Source organism: Gasterosteus aculeatus, chromosome 4 (genome assembly GCF_964276395.1).
Source record: "Gasterosteus aculeatus chromosome 4, fGasAcu3.hap1.1, whole genome shotgun sequence".
Taxonomy (NCBI): Eukaryota; Metazoa; Chordata; class Actinopteri; order Perciformes; family Gasterosteidae; genus Gasterosteus; species Gasterosteus aculeatus.
In genome coordinates, this window is record NC_135691.1 from 23,428,119 (window position 1) to 23,447,884 (window position 19,766).

A 19,766-nucleotide genomic window follows, 5' to 3' on the forward strand; every position below is an offset into this window, starting at 1 on the left:
TCAGTTCTGGGTTGCCTGTCTCCATACCTTTTAGCGTAACAAAATCAGGGCTATGTTATTGACTTCTTCTTCCTTGCAAGAAATAAACGGATAATTACAACTTTGATTCACAAGAGACTTTATAACTGATTCCCGATTGCATAAGAAAATCTTCCACAACAGCAGACACGGGGAGAACATGCAGACTCAACACAGAAAGGCCACTGGGTGAAGTATAACCCAAGACCATTTTGCTTTAAGGCAACAGTGCTAACCACCACACCACCGTGCCGCCATTTGTTGAGCATAGTAGGCAGAATAATAATGGAAAAATTACTGCTACTAATGATAACAAAAGCAGTGGACGTCAGGCAGGACCACTATTGGAACACCCATGCTTCAGATATAACTTATCCATGGAAAGCTGTAAAGAGAAAGAACCCAAAGACTCCAGGAAAGAAGCAGTCAGTAATGTGCACTAATGGGACATGTCATACAAAGAAAAGAGGAGTTTAGGACTAAAGGCTGGCGCATGCTTCTGCGTCGACGCACTCGTTTCAATTCATGGTTCTAAAAGTCTTGCGTGTGTTGCAGAGCAATTCACCGCCAGAACAATAGGTGGAGTAACGTGTTTCTGTTGAAGACGACCTATAGAGTCACGTCTTTGTGTGTGGAAGTTGGTTGGTTTATTTATTTATCATAGACTTTATTGCCCCGTGCATCGCCACTGCTGCTTTTCATCACGGACACATTTGTCCCGTATTTTCCTCCACAACTTTGTGCACCTCTCGACTCGACCTGAAAAGGCACACAAGGGACACGCAAGGGGGTCTTGCGTCTGCGTCGCTCTGAAAACGCAGAAGCATAAACTAGGCTTAAAGCAGCATATCTAGAGGCACAGGATGACCTGAGCCACCAACAATAAACCTGTGCCAGCCCTAACTGTAAGCGTTATGAATAAGTCTTAAAACTACTGAGCTGAGTTTGTCTGCCCCCCAGACCTAAAGTGAAAGCTGGTTCCACATAAGAAGTTTAGAGGGGCCTCTAGGGGGTACTACATTTAAGGATAGATCAGTACCGGTGGAGGGCAGCATATTATTAATAGTGTCTCCATTAGTTAGAATCTTATCAACTCAACATATCATTGAGAAAGTTCTACTGAGGTTTATTGGAACACACAGCTCAACAGAGCTTTGACCATCTATGTGTCAGGCAAATTGGTGATTACATATACAAATAAATGTAACTGAAATATTGTGGCTTCAGCCATTAACCCTGTCCTGACCACTGCATCGTTGCGGAATCGTAGCATCCACCCTCCAATTCTATCTGTTAGCACAGTGGTCCCAACCACCGGGCCGCAGACCGGTACCGGTCCGTTGGGTCAGTTTGGTACCGGGCCGCACCACAGAAAGCTTATATATTTATTTTTTCTGAAAAAAGTTTTATTTTGAAAATTGACTGGATTTTCTCTAATTATGTGCGGTCGTCCCTCTGACATTCCCCACGCGTCACCAGGCCTTGTCCTTTTACCGTGCACGGCAGCTTCGCCGACCAGCGAACACCCCCCCCCGTCGGACCTAAATATTTGCGAAATATTGGCTGACATGAAAAGGTTGGGGACCACTGTGTTAGCACTGTCACCGTAATTGTCATTGGCGTCTCCAGATCCTTTCAGATCCTGCACTTTTAATAGAAATACATTTTTATTTTATAAAATTTGTATCTATTGATTTGAGTTTACCTCTACAGGTAAACTCAAAAGTATGGTGCGCAGGTGTCACTGATGAACCAATGTATTGCAGGGTCTTCTGGACATCAATGGGGCTTCTTAAATGACCAAACAATGACTGGACAGCTAGAGCACTGGTCCCCAACCTTTTTTACCTCACGGACCATTTTTCATGTCAGACAATATTTCGCGGACCGGTTGAGAAGGTTTGGCGGAAAAACGTGAGGGGACCGACGGGGGGGGGGGTAGTAGTGTAGTCGCGCGTTCTGTGTTCGCTGGTGGGGGAAAGTGCCGTGCACGGTAAGAGGACAATTGTAAACGTGAAGAAAAACGCCTGGTGACGCATGGGGAATCTGTCAGAGGGACGAGCGCATATAATTAGGAGAAAATCCGGTTGTTACGATCACTGGCGGTCTAGGGACAGCCGTAACACTAAAATTTGTCGATGTATCACGGGGGAGAGGTAAATGAAAGGAGACAAGGCAGGCACGTTGTAAAAGAAAAAAAACTGGGGTTTTATTGTTCTCCCCGGACCCAGTCGAAAAGAGGGGGATAAGCACCCCTACCTGAATACATTGGGGAAAGAACGTAGGCGGCGCCAACTGAGAGAACCAAGTATAACCAAAACACCCCTACCTCGACCTACCCCTATCCAAAGAAAAAGGTCGAAAGAAAAACGGAGTCTTCGCGCACTCGGCGCCTACACCTCCTATCTAATAACAAAAATACAGGGGGTGGCGCTCACCTCTACCCTAGGGTGTCTATACACAGGACAACTACGGGCAGGATGTATATCGCGATATACTAACCTACCGTTCTTCCCCCCGGCGCGGTTTTGCAGCTGATGCCGCTGATGACACGAAAACACTTATCCAAAACAGTCTGAAATGCACAACAATCTGGGTGCCGGAGAGCAGCCCACAATCGGCGGCCCTGAGCGTCAGCAATACTGAGAGGGGTTCCAGAGAATGAGCCCGCCGTCCCTCTTAAGCAGCGGCTCCGTCTCCTGATTGGCCCTCGTCCTCCGTCCCACTGACGACCGATCCGCCAGTCACAGCGACCTAGAGGAGGGGCAATTCACAGGAAACCAATCAAAGTGTAATCAAACAATAAACAACACTCCTGCAGTGCACGGGGAACGTAACACCTCCCCCCTTAAGAACCAACTATATGTAAAAAAAACTACTCAGCATATAGTTGTTCAAACGATCGTACTCACACGCCGCCAGAGGCAACTCTAGACAAGGCATCGGCGATCACGTTTTCTACGCCTCTTTTATGTTTGATTATCAAATTGTATCCCTGTACAATCAGCGCCCAGCGCATCAAACGCTGATTCTGATTATACATACGAGATAAGAAAACTAACGGATTGTGATCAGTAAACACGGTAACGGGACTAATACTCGATCCCACATACACGTCAAAATGCTGAAGGGCCATCAGCAAGGCTAATGCCTCCTTCTCGATCGTCGAGTAGTTTAACTGGTGCTTATTAAACTTGCGCGAGAAATAGCAGACGGGATGGTCAATACCATCTTTACCGCCCTGAATTAGCACAGCTCCCGCACCCACGTAACTCGCGTCCACATCGAGTTTAAAAGCAGAATCAAAATCTGGAGCGGCCAAAACAGGTGCGTTACACAGAAGATCTTTGATCGCGTTAAACGCATGCTCACATTCCGTGGACCACAAAAACGTCCGCGACGGACTGAGGAGCGACGGACTGAGGAGCGACGTCAACGGCTGGGCAATCGTCGAAAAGTTTTTACAGAAGCTGCGGTAATAGCCAGCCATCCCTAGAAAACGACGAAGTTCTCGACGGGTGGCGGGAGCAGGAAATTCAGATATCGCAGTGACTTTTGCTTCGATCGGCCGCACTTGCCCGTGACCCACCTCCTTTCCAAGGTACGTGATTGTAGCCTGACCGAATTCACATTTGGCCAAGTTTAAGGTCAACGAACCTTCTTGTAATCGCTCGAAAACCGTTCTTAGTAAAGCAATGTGTTCGGGCCAGTCGGACGAGTACACTACTAGATCATCCAGATACGCGTTACACTTAGGCACCCCCGACAACACACGATTAACGAGTCGCTGGAAAGTAGCCGGTGCGTTACGCATGCCGAACGCCATCACAGAATATTGCAGGAAACTATCCGGTGTCACGAAAGCGGAGATGTCAGAAGCGCGAGACGTAAGCGGCACCTGCCAGTACCCTTTTAGTAGATCCAATTTACTGACATAACGGGCCGAGCCGATGTTGTCAATGCAGTCCTCCATCCGCGGCAATGGAAAACAATCCGGTACCGTGAGCGCATTAACCTTACGATAGTCCGTACAAAACCGATCAGTGCCGTCACTCTTCGGTATCAGGAGGCATGGAGAGCTCCAGGGGCTGCAGCTGGCTTGAGCCAATCCATGCTCCACCAAATACTCAACCTCTCCCCGCATACGCTCTCTCTTCACGGAGTTCATGCGGTACGCATGTTGCTTGACCGGAACAGCATCCCCCACGTTAATATCATGCTCTAATACTGTGGTGCGAGAAGGTACATCATTCAGTAAAGCAGGAAAGTCATTAATTAGTTGCACAACATCATTTCCTTGCTTTTCAGATAAGTGAGATATACACGATGACAGATCAGACAGTACCTCAGAGTTCTTGAGGCGAGCACATTGCTGGTAAGTGTGGCGAACAATTACTCCATCATCATCATCATCCGGGTTAGAGATTTCCACCGCAGCGCATGCCACGGAGGCAGGAGCGGGGGAGGACAGGTGAACAGCAGTTTCCTCTGTCGGCGAAACATCGGACTGGATACCCTCTCTGCAATAAAAAGTCTTCAACATATTCACATGACAGACACGAGTCTTTCGTTTTCTATCGGGTGTCCCGATTACGTAATCTGTATTGCTAAGTTTCCGTACCACCTCGTACGGACCAGAAAACCGGGCTGATAACGCCGACCCTACCATAGGCAGCAACACCAACACCTGATCGCCCTCGTTAAAGGAACGCTGTACAGATTTGCGGTCAAAAAGACGTTTCATTTTCCTTTGCGCAACTTCAAGTGACTCCTTCGCCACCGAGCAAGCTTTATGTAACCGTTCACGGAACTTGCTCACATAGTCCAACACATTCAGTGATGGACTAGCCCCAGAAGACATCAAGTCCTCTTTAAGCATTTTCAAAGGTCCTCTGACAGAGTGTCCAAACACCAACTCAGCAGGACTAAATCCAAGACTTTCTTGAACTGTCTCCCTGATCGCGAAGAGGAGCAAGGGCACACCCTCATCCCACTCCTTACTGGTTTCCATGCAGTACTTTCTGAGCATTGACTTCAAGGTTTGATGAAAACGTTCTAGCGCCCCTTGGCTTTCCGCGTGATAGGCGCTCGCGATCCTATGGGATATATTTAAGCTGGACAACACTTGAGTAAAAATTTTCGAAAGAAAATTAGTGCCTTGATCTGATTGCACAACTTTTGGTAATCCAAACGTAGAGAAGAATTTCACCAGTGCTCTAGTTACAACAGGTGCTGTTATCTTTCTCAAAGGAATTGCCTCAGGAAATCTGGTTGCAGTACACATTATAGTCAACAGAAACTGATTACCAGCCTTAGATTTAGGCAAAGGCCCCACGCAGTCCACAATGACGTGTTCGAACGGTTCTCCTACCGCTGGAATAGGAACGAGTGGGGCACACGGGATGACCTGGTTCGGTTTGCCAGTGATTTGGCAGACGCGGCAGGTACGACAAAATCGGGTAACATCAGTCTTTAACCGAGGCCAAAAGAAGTGTCTTAAAACTCTGTAGTAAGTTTTCTTAATTCCCAAGTGTCCCGATAGGTCGTGGTCATGAGCCAAAGAGAGAACTTGCTGTCTGTAACAGGACGGAATCACTATCTGATACACACTGGTCCATTCAGCCCCATCAGCCACATCCGAGCACCACTTACGCATTAGTAAACCATTCTCCATAAAGTAAGCAGTTTTCCTCTCCCGTGCTTTCTCCGCGGAGACCGCAGCAGCAATGCACTTTTGCAGACTCCTATCCTCATGCTGAGCAGCAATAACCCTCTCCCGAGTCACACTCAGCTTTACACCCGAAGTGTCTGATCCAGGCACCTTTTCAACAGCCTTATCACTCGCATCAGGTAACATGTCGCTGAGAAAAATAGGTGAAATAAAAGACGTAGCTAAATCTTCAGCCTCCGTCTTACGGGACTGAGCGCGCGTGACCACACAGACCGGAAAAGTTTCCGGAAAGGACTTCGCCAGCTCATCAGGCTGATCCGATACCACCGGGTTATTAAATACCTCGAGTAAAGGCATAACTTTCCCGCCGGCTAAATCATTGCCAAGAATGAGCTGCACCCCGCTCACCGGCAGACTCTCCCGCACCGCGACCTTCACAAGACCCGTACATAGTTTCGACTCGAGGTGAATCTGGTGCAACGGGACTTGAACCAGACCCATTTCTATGCCCTGCACTAGGACATGACTACCACAAAAGGTCTGCTCCGAGAACGGCAATACATCGGCACAAATAAACGATTGCATGGCCCCAGTATCCCGGAGCATTTTCACACGTATCTGCTCCGCCGAATTTCCTGTAACAGAAACTGCCCCCTCCAACAGAAAAGGGGCATAACTGGAATCAGGTTGATCACTGCGATCGGTATCAACAGGAGCCACTAGCTTAACGAACCCCGCACTCTTAGGCACAGAATTCGATTGTTTTCGTTTTAACCCAAAACACTCTGCAATTAAATGACCGGGTTTGTGACAATAATAACATTCACGATCCTCTTTCGACTTTAACGCAGCCGTTTTCGGATACGGTGAATTACTTGAACTTGCCTGAAACGACGTAACCCGCTCAGAACGTGTAGGGACAAAAACATTCTTATGCGTCAATGTAAATTCATCTGCAAGGACAGAAGCCTGGGATACCGACGTCACCTTCTGTTCGTTCATGTAAACAACCACACGCTCAGGTACGCAATTCTTAAATTCCTCTAAAAGAATTAATTCTCGCATGTCCTTAAGATCATTCACCTTACTGGAAGTGCACCACTTATCAAACAAAACGCTTTTCTCCCTCGCGAACTCAACAAATGACTGACCGGGATTTTTTTTATGACTCCTAAACCGTTGTCTGTAAGCCTCGGGTACCAGCTCATAAGCGCGCAATATGGCAGCTTTCACCGCTTCATAATTCACGCTATCCTCTAAGGACAACGTAGCACAAACGTCTTGAGCTTTACCAGTCAGCTTGCACTGCAGCAACAACGACCAGACCTCTTTAGGCCACTGAAGTGTAGATGCAATCCGCTCAAATACGTTGAAGTACGAGTCCACTTCTGTTTCTCGGAACTGTGGTACGAGAGAGATGTGCCTACTGACCTCAAAGGTGGTCCCCGCCGAGCCAGCATCGGCAGACTGCGACGGTTGTGTACCCGGAACCGGTGTTCTGTCCGCTGCCCTTATTTCCAATGCCTGCAGCTTAATCTGCGTTTCCGCCTCGATTTCAAGTCGACGGATTTCAAGTCGGAACTTCATATCTGCCTCAAGCCGACGGCTTTCTGCCCGTTCGCGTGCCTCTACCTGCATTCGCGCTAAGCGGACCTTTAGACGCGCGCCACCTCCTTCCGACCCAACTGAGCCCGGAGAGAAAGGATCGGAGGGCGAAAAAGCAACCTTGGCCTCCGAGGTCTCCACCTCAGCAGTTTCGCCGCGCTCCTCCTCACCAGAGCGACCATCAGCCTCCGAAGGGATTTCACCGCCATCTGAAGACAGCTTCAGGACACCTAGTTCCTCCAAACCCCGAGCTACCGTAGACCTAATCTCCAACTTGCGCCACTGCTTCGAGACAGCAATTTTATAATGTGCCGCAATATCCGCCAGGTCCTCCTTTCTACTTTTATTCAGCACTTCCACGGTGGGTGAACCCACGAAAGCGTCTAGATCAAAATCAGCCATCCGCTAACCCTTCAAAACAAAACCCTGAACATCCCATCAATCCACCAACCACACTCGCAATAATCAACCTTCCGGGAAAATATGAATATTTTTAGTATCCCGGACGAGCCCCCATTTAATGTTACGATCACTGGCGGTCTAGGGACAGCCGTAACACTAAAATTTGTCGATGTATCACGGGGGAGAGGTAAATGAAAGGAGACAAGGCAGGCACGTTGTAAAAGAAAAAAAACTGGGGTTTTATTGTTCTCCCCGGACCCAGTCGAAAAGAGGGGGATAAGCACCCCTACCTGAATACATTGGGGAAAGAACGTAGGCGGCGCCAACTGAGAGAACCAAGTATAACCAAAACACCCCTACCTCGACCTACCCCTATCCAAAGAAAAAGGTCGAAAGAAAAACGGAGTCTTCGCGCACTCGGCGCCTACACCTCCTATCTAATAACAAAAATACAGGGGGTGGCGCTCACCTCTACCCTAGGGTGTCTATACACAGGACAACTACGGGCAGGATGTATATCGCAATATACTAACCTACCGTTCTTCCCCCCGGCGCGGTTTTGCAGCTGATGCCGCTGATGACACGAAAACACTTATCCAAAACAGTCTGAAATGCACAACAATCTGGGTGCCGGAGAGCAGCCCACAATCGGCGGCCCTGAGCGTCAGCAATACTGAGAGGGGTTCCAGAGAATGAGCCCGCCGTCCCTCTTAAGCAGCGGCTCCGTCTCCTGATTGGCCCTCGTCCTCCGTCCCACTGACGACCGATCCGCCAGTCACAGCGACCTAGAGGAGGGGCAATTCACAGGAAACCAATCAAAGTGTAATCAAACAATAAACAACACTCCTGCAGTGCACGGGGAACGTAACACCGGTCAATTTTCAAAATGAAACATTTTTCAGTTTCAGTTCTTTCTGTGGTGCGGCCCGGTACAAAACGGCCCACAGACCGGTAGCGGTCCGCGGCCCGGTGGTTGGGGACCACTGAGCTAGAGTACACCACGGCCCTCATCGTTATATGTAAAACACTTCAAAAAAACCGCTGCAATCAAAAACTTTTGTTGTGGACTCGTTAAGTACCCAGTGAACAAAACAACAAGTGAACATTCAATAGCAAGGGTCAAGTGGCTTTTTCGAGGCAGAAAAATTACCCAATAAATCAACATATAAAAGACAACATGATTAGCTTGCGTAATTGAATAATTACTGGCCATAGAGTTTGGGCACCGCAGCAGCCTTCTCTAAATGTCAAAAAGCAATTGAAATGAATGAGTCCGGTTTCAGATCACCTCAGTGATTAGTGCCGCCATAACAATTCATCCCATTTACCTGCAGTTGTCCCTTCCCATCCCTAAACATCCACAAACATTCACTTCCAGCGTTTGCAAGCCGCTGTTTTCTTCACAGGGATTTTTTATTATTTGACATAATGTGTATGTGTGTAATATCCTGGCATTTTGTTCCCAAATACTTGTTTCTTATTGGCATCAAAACACTCAAGAGCATTGCCCTGCATGAACACTGAAATACACTTGAAATACATATTAAAACATTGTAAAGAAGAAAGAAAAACTAACTTTTGATTGGGTTAAAAAGGAATACAAATCTGAGGCATGGAGAAAGAAACTTCTCACAGGGAATTCCAGGGACATGGAGGATTCCAAAATCAAAGAACTTTATTGAAAGCAGGGAGGGGAAATGCAAAGATTCAGGCTGAAACCAACAGCCTGAATCTTTGCAAGGACTAAAAATCTCAAAGAAGACAAGGGAACCAGGTGTGTCCCTTGTCTTCTTTGAGATTTTTAGTTCTTGTTGGTTTCAGTCCTTTAAAGACAGTGGAAAAGTAAAGGCAGAAACCCTGCAGGGAACGTGTAGAGGGAGGACTGGGCAGGTAGGTGTCATCCGGGGGACGACCCAGTAGCTGTGAAATCCCAAGGCACCTCAGCAACAGGCAACAATGACCGGGAAATAAACACAAGTCAAATTTTATAAACTGTAATGAATTTCCACGTTAATTTACAGTAATCTACTGGCAGTCACATTTATTGTATTCTACTGTAATTCTACACCATACCTACTGAAAAAACAGTACAGTGCTGTATAGAAAAAGAATTATACCCAGGGCTCAAACATTGAGAAATCTCTGTATACAGGAAAAAGTAAGAATGTATATAAACTAACGATGAGTACGTTACTGTTTTTATGGTATGTTGCTGTATATTGTATTACAGTATGTTACTCTAGAAAGCATATGTCAAACTCGCGGCCTGCGGACCAAATCCAGGCCCGCTGGAGCGTCCAGTGTGGCCCACCGCCGGAATCCAGCTGGCTGCCGGATTACTTTGCTATTGTGAGAATTACAGAACGTTTCTAACACATGCGCGGTGTGACACTTATAATTGAAGGATATGAGAGTTTTACATTTCAAAATAAAACCCCTTAGTGTTGCTAACATAAAAAAGGACAGACTATCAATAATATACTTTTATTAAAGTTAAAGCAGTGTCAAACACTTAAATAACTGTTCAATACAATCTCACTGAACACATTCTCAACAATCTACAACCAGGACAAAGACTGGAACCACATGTTTAGGGCACTGAACACAATTTTAAAAAGTGTTAACTAGGGAGGAAGGAGAGGTAGCACACTGCATCTTGGACCAGCTTCCCTTACCTAGTAGACACCACCGTCCCCTGGTTGTCCTTTGTCTCTGTAATTAAAGAGAAGGCATATTAGATGTTGTATGCACTTAATCCTGAACCCTTATAAAAGAAATGCTTTTGTGTTCTCCTTATAATCTATGTCTACTAATGAGAGAATATTATTCTCATCTAACATAATGTGTAAATATTTAATTCATATGAAATAATATTCGCTCTGCTGAGTCCAGCACTTTCACAGAAGCCTACTTAGATTTCACAACATAGGATCATATCTTACGTGGTACTATTGAACAAAACAAAATTAAATGAAGCTTAGGCGAAAATTCAGTCAGGAAGACTGGACAGGCTGTGCCATTCCCTGGTGGCCTCCTCTCTCCCTGGGGGTGAACGGCCAGCTGATTAGGGGCGGGGTCGAGTAGTATTAGACGTGGGTGTTGTTACCGTAAACCAATCGCATTGGTGCAGGCAAATGTTAAAAACTGTTCTCCTCTCTTTTGAGCCACCACCCCTGACACCTCCAATCTACAGCAGAACCTGGCATATCAGGAGAGTTATGCAACTTGGGCTCTACCACCACCACCACCACCAGTGTCTGGACTCTCAAAGGGGGGGATATGCCTCGTCTCGGCTCGAGATCCCGGCCCCTGGTCTATCCTGCGGTAGGATGGAGTCCAAGCCCCAAACAACTTGCAATATCATATTATGCCTGTTATAATAAAGCATTGTTCAAATTTCAACAAGTCCCTCCGGATTGAAATGAACATAACATTAACGTTAGCCAACGTTAAGTGAATACGACTGAGCTAACTTAACTTTTCTCATTGTTTCAATTGCTGACTAATAAGCACGGACGGGGGGGACTCTGCGATCCCCCGGTGATTCCTCTCGTCGGTACTTTTGCATCTGCTTTCATGCGTGGGATGCTGCAACGCGCTATTTTATTCTCAAATATGGGACGATTCCGTATTTTAAGGGACGGGTGGCAACCCTAGCTGGAAGTGGAATGCATGCTGGACACATCCGTTTAATAACAAGTCACATTATCGGCGAAAATCATTACAACATGTTTGTTCACCGGTTACATTAAGTTTGTTCAAGAGTTTAGATGCATAACTTAATATTTAAATTGAACTTTAACGTGTTGTCTGTATCCACATTGCAAAGGCTTATTATTGTCATTAAAACTGCCAATGTTTTAATTAAAGGACATGAGTGGAGACCTTCAAACTCCAAACCGGCAAGACGTCAGCTTTAAAGGGACTCTGAATTGTAATATTAATAATAATAAATATTTTCCAAACATGAATTATTGAATGTTTCTGTGTAAGATCTACATGTGTGGCAAATGTCAAACATACAAGGAATTTGTCTTGGCGGTTGGTGCGTGACAGACAGTGTAACAATAGACAACAAGACAGCAGTGCACAAGTAATAAAATAAAATGAAATGCTAATGCAATGGGTTAGTAGAATAAGGCTATGGGTTAGTATAAAACAAGAGAATAAAGTTAAAGTCAAAAATTGAAAGTATTTAAAAAGTATAAAAATATTAAACAAAGTGCACTATCGAACAAGTGACGAGTGACAACAAAGTGACGAGTGAGAAATGACAGTTAAAGTGACATGTGCAGTATGAAGGAGAGTGACCGGTGGAATGTCAGAGTCAGACAGTGGGGGACCGGGCTCTGTTGATGAGCCCGACTGCCGACGGGAAGAAACTGTTCGTGTGGCGGGAGGACTTAGTCCTGATGGACCTCAGCCTCCTGCCAGATGGAAGGGGCACAAACAGGTTTTGTCCGGGGTGAGAGGGGTCGGCTACGATCTTTCTAGCTCGCTTCAGAGACCTGGAAGTGAACAAGTCTTGCAGGGATGGCAGATTGCAGCCGATCACCCTCTCTGCAGAGCGGATGACACGCTGCAGCCTGCCCTTGTCCTTGGCTGTGGCTGCAGCGTACCAGACGGTGATGGAGGAGCAGAGGATGGACTCGATGATGGCCGTGTAGAAGTCCACTATCATAGTCTTTGGCAGGTTGAATTTCCTCAGCTGCCTCAGGAAGAACATCCCCGGCTGAGCCTGGTAATGGAGCTGTAATGTTCAGCTCCCACTTGAGGTCCTGGGATATGATTTAGCCCAGGAAGCGAAAGGAGTCCACAGCGGTTTCAGGGTAATCACACGGGATGATGGGGGCTGGTAAAGCTGCGTTCATTCAGAAATCCACAACCATCTCCACTGTCTTCAGAGCGTTGAGTTATTTTGACTGCACCACCTCACCAGTTGGTCAATCTCTTGCCTGTAGGCGGACTCATCCCCACCAGAGATTAATCCAATGATGGTGGTGTCATCCGCAAACTTCAGGAGCCTGACTGACTGGTGACAGGAGGTGCAGCTATTGGTGTACAGGGAGAAGAGCAGAGGGGGGAGAACCGGTGCTGATGGTCCGAGAGGCTGAGACAAGTTTCCCCAGCCTCACATTAAGACCTGTTGGCTCTGTAGGCGAACTGCAGGCGGTCTGTAAAGGATTTGAGGCGGAATAGGACAAGGCGCTCAATGGACTTCCTCCTTTCTTTCCACAGGGTGACAGGCCTGTAATAATTAAGTCCTGTGATCCTTATTTTTGGGGGGACGGGGATGATTGGTGGAGACCTTGAAACAGGCTGGTAAACACCGGCGACAACTGAACAGCACAATGCTTCAGGATTGAGAGAGAAACAGAGTCTGGGCCAGCTGCTTTCTGGGGGTTGTGTGATTTAAATATCCTATTGATGTCCCTCTTCGGAATAGAGAGAGAGTCATGTGATGGAGGATGTGAGGGTTTCTTGGGGGGCATGGGCCCTATTATGCTGGGAAGGTGGGAATGGGGGTGTGAAGGCTGTGGATGGGTTCAGGACTTCTCCTTTGTCTGTCAAAGCGACAGTAGAAATTGCTCATGATGAGAAATTGCTTGCTGGAAACTTACAAGTTACATACTTAGTCACAATTGTCATGTTAACAGCCCTTAACAAGGACAAACACATATTTATAATAAATACAAATTAATAAATTAAACAATACAAAAATAAAATATATATTTTACATATAACAAGATCTGGCTGTGAGTCACTTGAATTGGGATAGTATACCTGAAATCAGCTGCATCTTCCTCGTCCTCACTTGACGATTCTTTGTGTAAACAGAGTCAGGAGTGCACAGAACACCCCTCAATTGCAGATTCATCTGGTCAACGGGTTTATTGCATTCAAATCATTTTATTTTGTTCAGCTTTGCAATCTGTAAACATGCAACATCCTGTCCAAAAATCCCCAAAATGTAAAAAATCGTCAACCGGGAGAAACCTGAGGGGAAAACAGCAGACAAGTAGGTGTGTAGAGTATGAACAACTTAAAGATGTACGGTGTTAGGGTTTCGGAAAGCTCTCGAGGGAGGCCTCACTCCTTTGTTCTCATCCCGGCCGGAAACGCGGACACGAATGAGTCAATTCGTTTAAATTCAAAAATCAAAAAGTATTTAATAACTAAACAACGGTATAAGGAATGCAATTACAAAGTGAAATACTAAGCGAACAGTAAAATATTTCGCGAACAAGAGAATCCTCTGAGCAAGTCTAAAGCGACTTATCAAAGCGGCTGCAGGAGAATTCTAACAGTCTTTTCCCCACTTTGGTCCTTTGAAAACTCTTGAGGTGTGTCTTCCTTGGTGCATTTGAATGTCATTGGCTTCTTCTTCAGAGTGTCCCCTCCTGGACTGTCCCCTTCACGTCGAGGTGTGAAGCTGCAGCTGTAACCTGAAACCTCACTGTACTATCTGTCCCTCACATTCCAATGCACTCAATGTAGATACAGTTGGCTTTATTCCTCAATGAGTGAATTTAACAAAGCATACATCGTTTAAGTCTTCATCTTATAACTAGTACACTTTAATTACAACAACCCATCATTAATGATCACACTTCATCATAAGATCGAAGACAGTTCATGTGGTTCAATTCTCAAGACATTTGCCCCAGTTGGCTGCCTTACATTAAGTTGTTCATTTACTACCTGACAGGAGAAAAAACTCCCAAAAAACCCTCTTTGGGGATAAAATTGGGAGAAATCCATAAAGGACAGCAATTGGCATCCGTCCCCAGGTTTTAACATCACATTGTGACAGAATGTTAATGTGTACAGTGTTTATATGATTTAAATGACTATGAATTGTGTTTGATTGAAATTGCATTTCACTTCATCTAACATGTTAATGTAATAACTAATATCTAATAACACACAAACTATAATTCTAACACTAAACATTATTACACGTACTATAATTTCCTGACTAGGGGTGCACTTCTGGCTTAAATCCCTAACAACGGTGCATTCAAATCCTATGACAGAAATTATTCTAATATTGAGAGTAGTAAACCAGGCCTAAGGCAAGACCACTGCAGGGACAACCTCCATCAGATGTAACCTCCATCAGATGCAACCACCACCCACAGAAACCTGTGAGGGGGGAAAGCACAAAGACTTCAGGGAAAAGGAAAAGTTAGTAATTTGTGTTTATGATGAAAGTAATGATAAAGTTATCAGGATCGTCGGGATCCGAACCTGGGTCTCCGTGTAGCAGGCGGATTGCCTACCACTGCGCTACGAGGGATGATGACTCAGATGCAGAGAGACGAGTTGTTGGTAGGGAATCAATCTATGGGAATCTATATATTGGTGTATCTTCCTCCTAGTCCCCTGTCAGATTGTTATTCAGTTGGTGATGGATCTATGCCCGAAACTACATGTGTTGTTTGTGTGTGTGAATACCTGATGATAGAAAAGATGGATCCCCTGTGTTTTGCCGTTTTTGAACTCTGTTTTGGATTTTTTTGCGAATTCTGTTTTGAAAAAGAAAAATGTAATTGTTTTGTTTTTGCGACCTGGTCTGCGATTGAGTCAGTGAGAAAGCCTAACAATAGAGCCTCCTCCTAGATTTTCCACCAGTTTGAATTTTGTGAAAAACACGTTTTGGCCCATTTCTCCTGAACACTATGTCACAATATTGTCTGTGGATCATTATTGGGTCTATCCTGATCCATAAAAAAACGTTGTGATATATTTTGTTTTGAGAAGATATGGGCCAATGAGCTTTCCAAGGGGTGTGGCTTAATCTGGCATGACTCATAACTTCTAAATGATTTGGCCTGCCATCACCAATATTGTAACATATGCAAACATTGAACCCCTGAAAACACCCTAATTTTTTGAGAATATTTGAAGAATAGGGGGCGCTGCAATTAATCGTTGAAAATCTGCCATTTTGGCCTATTGTCATGATTTCTTGAGTTGTAAAAGACCGAACCCAGGGATTAAACCCGATTCTTTTCAAATGTGTATGATCTTGAGACCTTAGGCTCTAAAAATTGCATTTTGCCGAAATAAATTCCAAACTATGTGTGGGGAGCATTGAAGTTGTTTTAACTCAACCATACTTTATCTAATCTGCTCCATATTTCTCATGTAGCATGAACTTCTCACCGTGTAGACATTGATGTGATCATTTTTAACCTTAGTCATAGTCATGAATATATATTGTTTTACACTATGCTCCTCAAAGGTTAATCTGATCCCTCTCGAAATTTCTTAGCAGAGAGGTAAGACCTTGATAATGCTTCACTGTGAATATTATAAGAATCCGATAATCGGTGGCCAAAGCTGATCCTTCGCCAAGAACAACTAAACCGTTGTAACTCTACTCCACATCATCGGATTCTTTCCAATTTACACATGTTTGAGACTCTGGGCCTGAAGAGATGTAAAGTTGAATCAAGTCATAGCGCCACCTAATGGTAACAAGAAGTCAAATTTCTAGTAACCAGTAAAAAACGAAGGTGGTGTTGGGCCCTCTACCGTGCTATTAAACCTCACCACGTTTTTCTTCACTGAGGACAAAGGAAAAACACAAACATATAGGGGCATGATGCCAGGGGCTGATAACAAGTGCCCTGCGGCTCTCCAGACCCCCTTGGCCATAAAAAGAGGATGTACGAAAGAACACCGAGAGCTCCCATTGGCCAAGGACAGTGACATTTATTTATGGACCTTAACTTTATAAAAAGAGATTGCGCCAAAGAATCGATCTCTTTCGCCTGACTTTCCGTTAGTAATAGATCGAGACACCACAGCGTTGTTTTCATTTCTTTTCCCTCCAATTCCCAAGTTTCAGTCTTAATCTCGCTGGACGAACTCAAGACTCTCGCTCCAATCATTCCCTGCTTCCTTTTTTCGCCTTTTGATTTTATTCCCGTTTCACCCCGGAGGACTGGAGAGACAGCTGCTCTGACCCCCGCGCTGCCTCTGTTCCGAACGAGAAGTTCCAAATCGCCTTTGCCCACTGAGTTTCCCTACGCGGAGCTCAACTTTCCTCAGTTAGCTGGAAGCTGATAACCAACCATCGACCGTTCGCTATGTCGATCGAGCACATCAAACAGTAAGAGACTGCTTTTCTAGGCAGACTAATTTAGCGTGTTTATATAAACTTGATGTTAATTTGATTTGTTCAGTCATAACGTGGTACGATATAGTCCGGATCAACGAATTCGCTACCTTTGATTTATGTTGGAATGTGTACCTGCAAATGTAATATTTCCTGTGGATCCGATACTGTGATACGCTTTGCCGCAAGGGTACAGTGCCAACTGTATTACGCTGTTGAATGATATCTCATGGTCAAAATAGTTCCTTATTTTTTTTCAATCTTAGATCGCTTTTCCCGGGTCTCCGCCGCGAGATCCGTTTGGCTGTGGTTTTATTTCGTCTCGCGAGCCACATCGTTGGTTTCCGTACACACAACTGCACACACATAAGTCCGACCATACTGATTGACGTTGCTGATCTACTGTATGTTCCGCTGGTCGCGGGTCAGAATCCCCTCGCGTTGCGTCTATTTACCCCCCCTTCGTCCAAGTCGTAGTCCCTAGCAACCGATAGCGGTGCCATAGCAGTGCATTTATCGTCTTCCTCTTTGCTTTACTACGTGGAACACTTCCCTGCATTTCGCTCCCGCTCGCCCCTCGCGTTGAGTAGTCGTATTACACTGCCTAACATTCCCGTCTTCCTCGGTGGTTTGATTTAACGGTCTCACTTCCGCCCGCTGCTCCCGCTCGCCCCCTAGTGTGATAATCGGCACTCCGCTTATTGTTGCGCGCAACCCCACCGTCGTTCCTTCCCTGCACCCCCCTCCACGCTCACACCCCCACCCCCACCCCCACTGTTTGTTTAGTGAGTAGGTTTAAAATAAGTGTTATGGGGATTGTTGATTGCAGTTATAGGTGATCTTGATCAGTGATTCTGTGAGTTAATAAACCCTGTTATACTTTAAAGAACCGTTTTCCTGTGTTTACTGGTGCATTTATATGGTGGTGACAGTTGACATACATTGCCAGTGCTCGAACTTAAATCCTTCCAACATCTTCACTCTCAAGGAGTGAATATCAATTATGAGACTTTATCTGTAGTATTGGTTTTTAGTCCTTGTTAGCTCAGGGTGGTGCCCCGTTATTTATTTATTCTGAAGAAGTATCTTAGTGATTATTAATAATTATATTAATGTCCATAAGTTAGTCCCTCATTTGCTAGTAACCTAATACGACCCCCTAGCCGCTCCCAACAGTGGTATTTCGAGAGGCTTTAATTTGTAAAATGCTACATAAGAATGTCCTGGGGCCTGTTTCAATAAGGAGGTTCAACCAACTCTGAGTTAAAACTTGAACTCTGAGTTGACTTACCCTGAGATGGGAAACTCTGAGTTTTCGGTTACAGAACAGCTGAAATGAGTTAGTTCAATCAACTCTGAGTTGACCTACTCTGAGTTAAGCGCGTGCACCACAACTATAAAAAGCCATTATCAATGGAGCGCAGATATTACGAGTCACCATGGCAACAGCGCCAGACAAAAAGAGGTCTTCATATTTTTCACCAGCAGAACTGGATGTGCTTATGCAAGCATATGGAGAGTACGAACATATATTTTTAAAAAAAAGCAACACGGCTGCAGCGGCGAAGGACAGAGAGTTGGCTTGGGAGAAAATAGCTGCTCGAGTCAATGCGTAAGTTTACATTTGAATTACTGTTATACAGTGTTGTGTGTAATTAATTTCTATGTAATCTAAAAACTGTAATTTAATTGCGTAATTTAAAGTAAAATCTGATGTAATTGCATTAAATGCTGCATAAACTATAAAGCAATTCTGTATAAAACAATAGTGGATTTAACATCAAATTTTAAAAGATATATTTTTTCAAGAATAATTCATGCAATTGTATAATGTTTATTTGAAAGCATTAAAAGTGCAGTTTCTTGTCTCTCCTTGTATTGTTCAAGTGGTTGAGGTTGATATGGGATTTAGAAAGTAATTAGTAATAAGTAGACCAATACTTTCTAGAGATAGTCATTATTACATTAATCTAATTACACTGTTGAAGAAGCCCGTTGTAGTTAGTAATATAAGTGACTTGCCCAACTGTTATAATATCAGAAGTGAAACTGGAAGAACAGTGTGTTATTCAACCTAATTTTAATTTTTCATGTAGGTAATGTTAATATTATGTGTCTATCAAACAATCTACACATTCACATTTCTTCACCTTTTTTATGTGGAGTAGCCTATAGAATCTAAGTTTAAATCTAAGTATAAACAGGTATTTTTATCTCTCCCCAGAGTGTGGAAGAACAGCAAGAGGATGGTCCATCAACTTCTGGTGCACAGATGAACACAGTTCAGTGATTTTTTTTTTTCAGTAAATGCCACAGTTTAATATTGTAGAATTTTAGAACTACATGATGTAACTGTAATCTACTGTATTTTCAGTTGCCAGTTAAGGAGTTATATAGACTTCTTCTTATTAAAAAGATAGAAAAAAACAGCAAAGAACTTGTATACTTGGACCGCCAGATCCAAAAGGCAGATCTGGAAATTGAGATTCTGAAACTAAAGCTAGAGGTGAGTGCATGGTCACAGGTGAATTCTAAGTATTGAAAATATATTAAATTCTATTTTTTTTTTTTATGTTTAGGAAATAAAGAACACCATATAAATTGCTGTGATTTTGTGTTTATTCATTTTTATTTTATTTTGTGGTTGGTTGGTTGTGGTGGTGGATATAATGTGTATTAATCTGTGAAGACATTTCGGCATATCATATCCCGGACTACCCTTCCCTCCTGGAAATCTGCCGGGTTGATGGGGTCTTCCTCTGGGTCTTGTATTTGTAGGGCAGGGTGTTGCTCCCCTCTAATTATGGCAATATTATGGAGAACAACACATGCCACAATGTCGCAGGCCCTTTCAGGGGTTACCCTGAGGTGACGTAGGCACTGGAAACGTGCTTTCAACAGGCCTATGGTCATCTCCACCCGGGCTCTCGTCCTGCAGTGTGC

The 19,766-nt window shown here is 44.6% G+C and overlaps 1 protein-coding gene across 1 annotated transcript; it reads right to left on the reverse strand.

The window, feature by feature from the left end:
- Positions 1-2,202: 2,202 nt before the first annotated feature.
- Positions 2,203-8,473, reverse strand: LOC120824875 (uncharacterized). Its single transcript, XM_040186004.2, has 2 exons — positions 4,364-8,473; positions 2,203-2,772 (listed from the first exon to the last, which is right to left on the reverse strand). Exons 1-2 carry the CDS (start codon positions 7,694-7,696, stop codon positions 2,698-2,700), a joined length of 3,408 nt encoding a protein of 1,135 aa, XP_040041938.2. The 5' UTR covers positions 7,697-8,473; the 3' UTR covers positions 2,203-2,697.
- Between the last annotated feature and the right edge of the window lie 11,293 nt (positions 8,474-19,766).

Coding starts and splice junctions, on each gene's coding strand:
- LOC120824875 (XM_040186004.2), bottom strand. CDS start 7,696: ATGGCTGATTTTGATCTAGACGCTTTCGTGGGTTCACCCACCGTGGAA. Junction 2,773..4,363: donor CTCGCCTCAAGAACTCTGAG/GTACTGTCTGAT, acceptor CCCCTCCTCTAG/GTCGCTGTGACTGGCGGATC.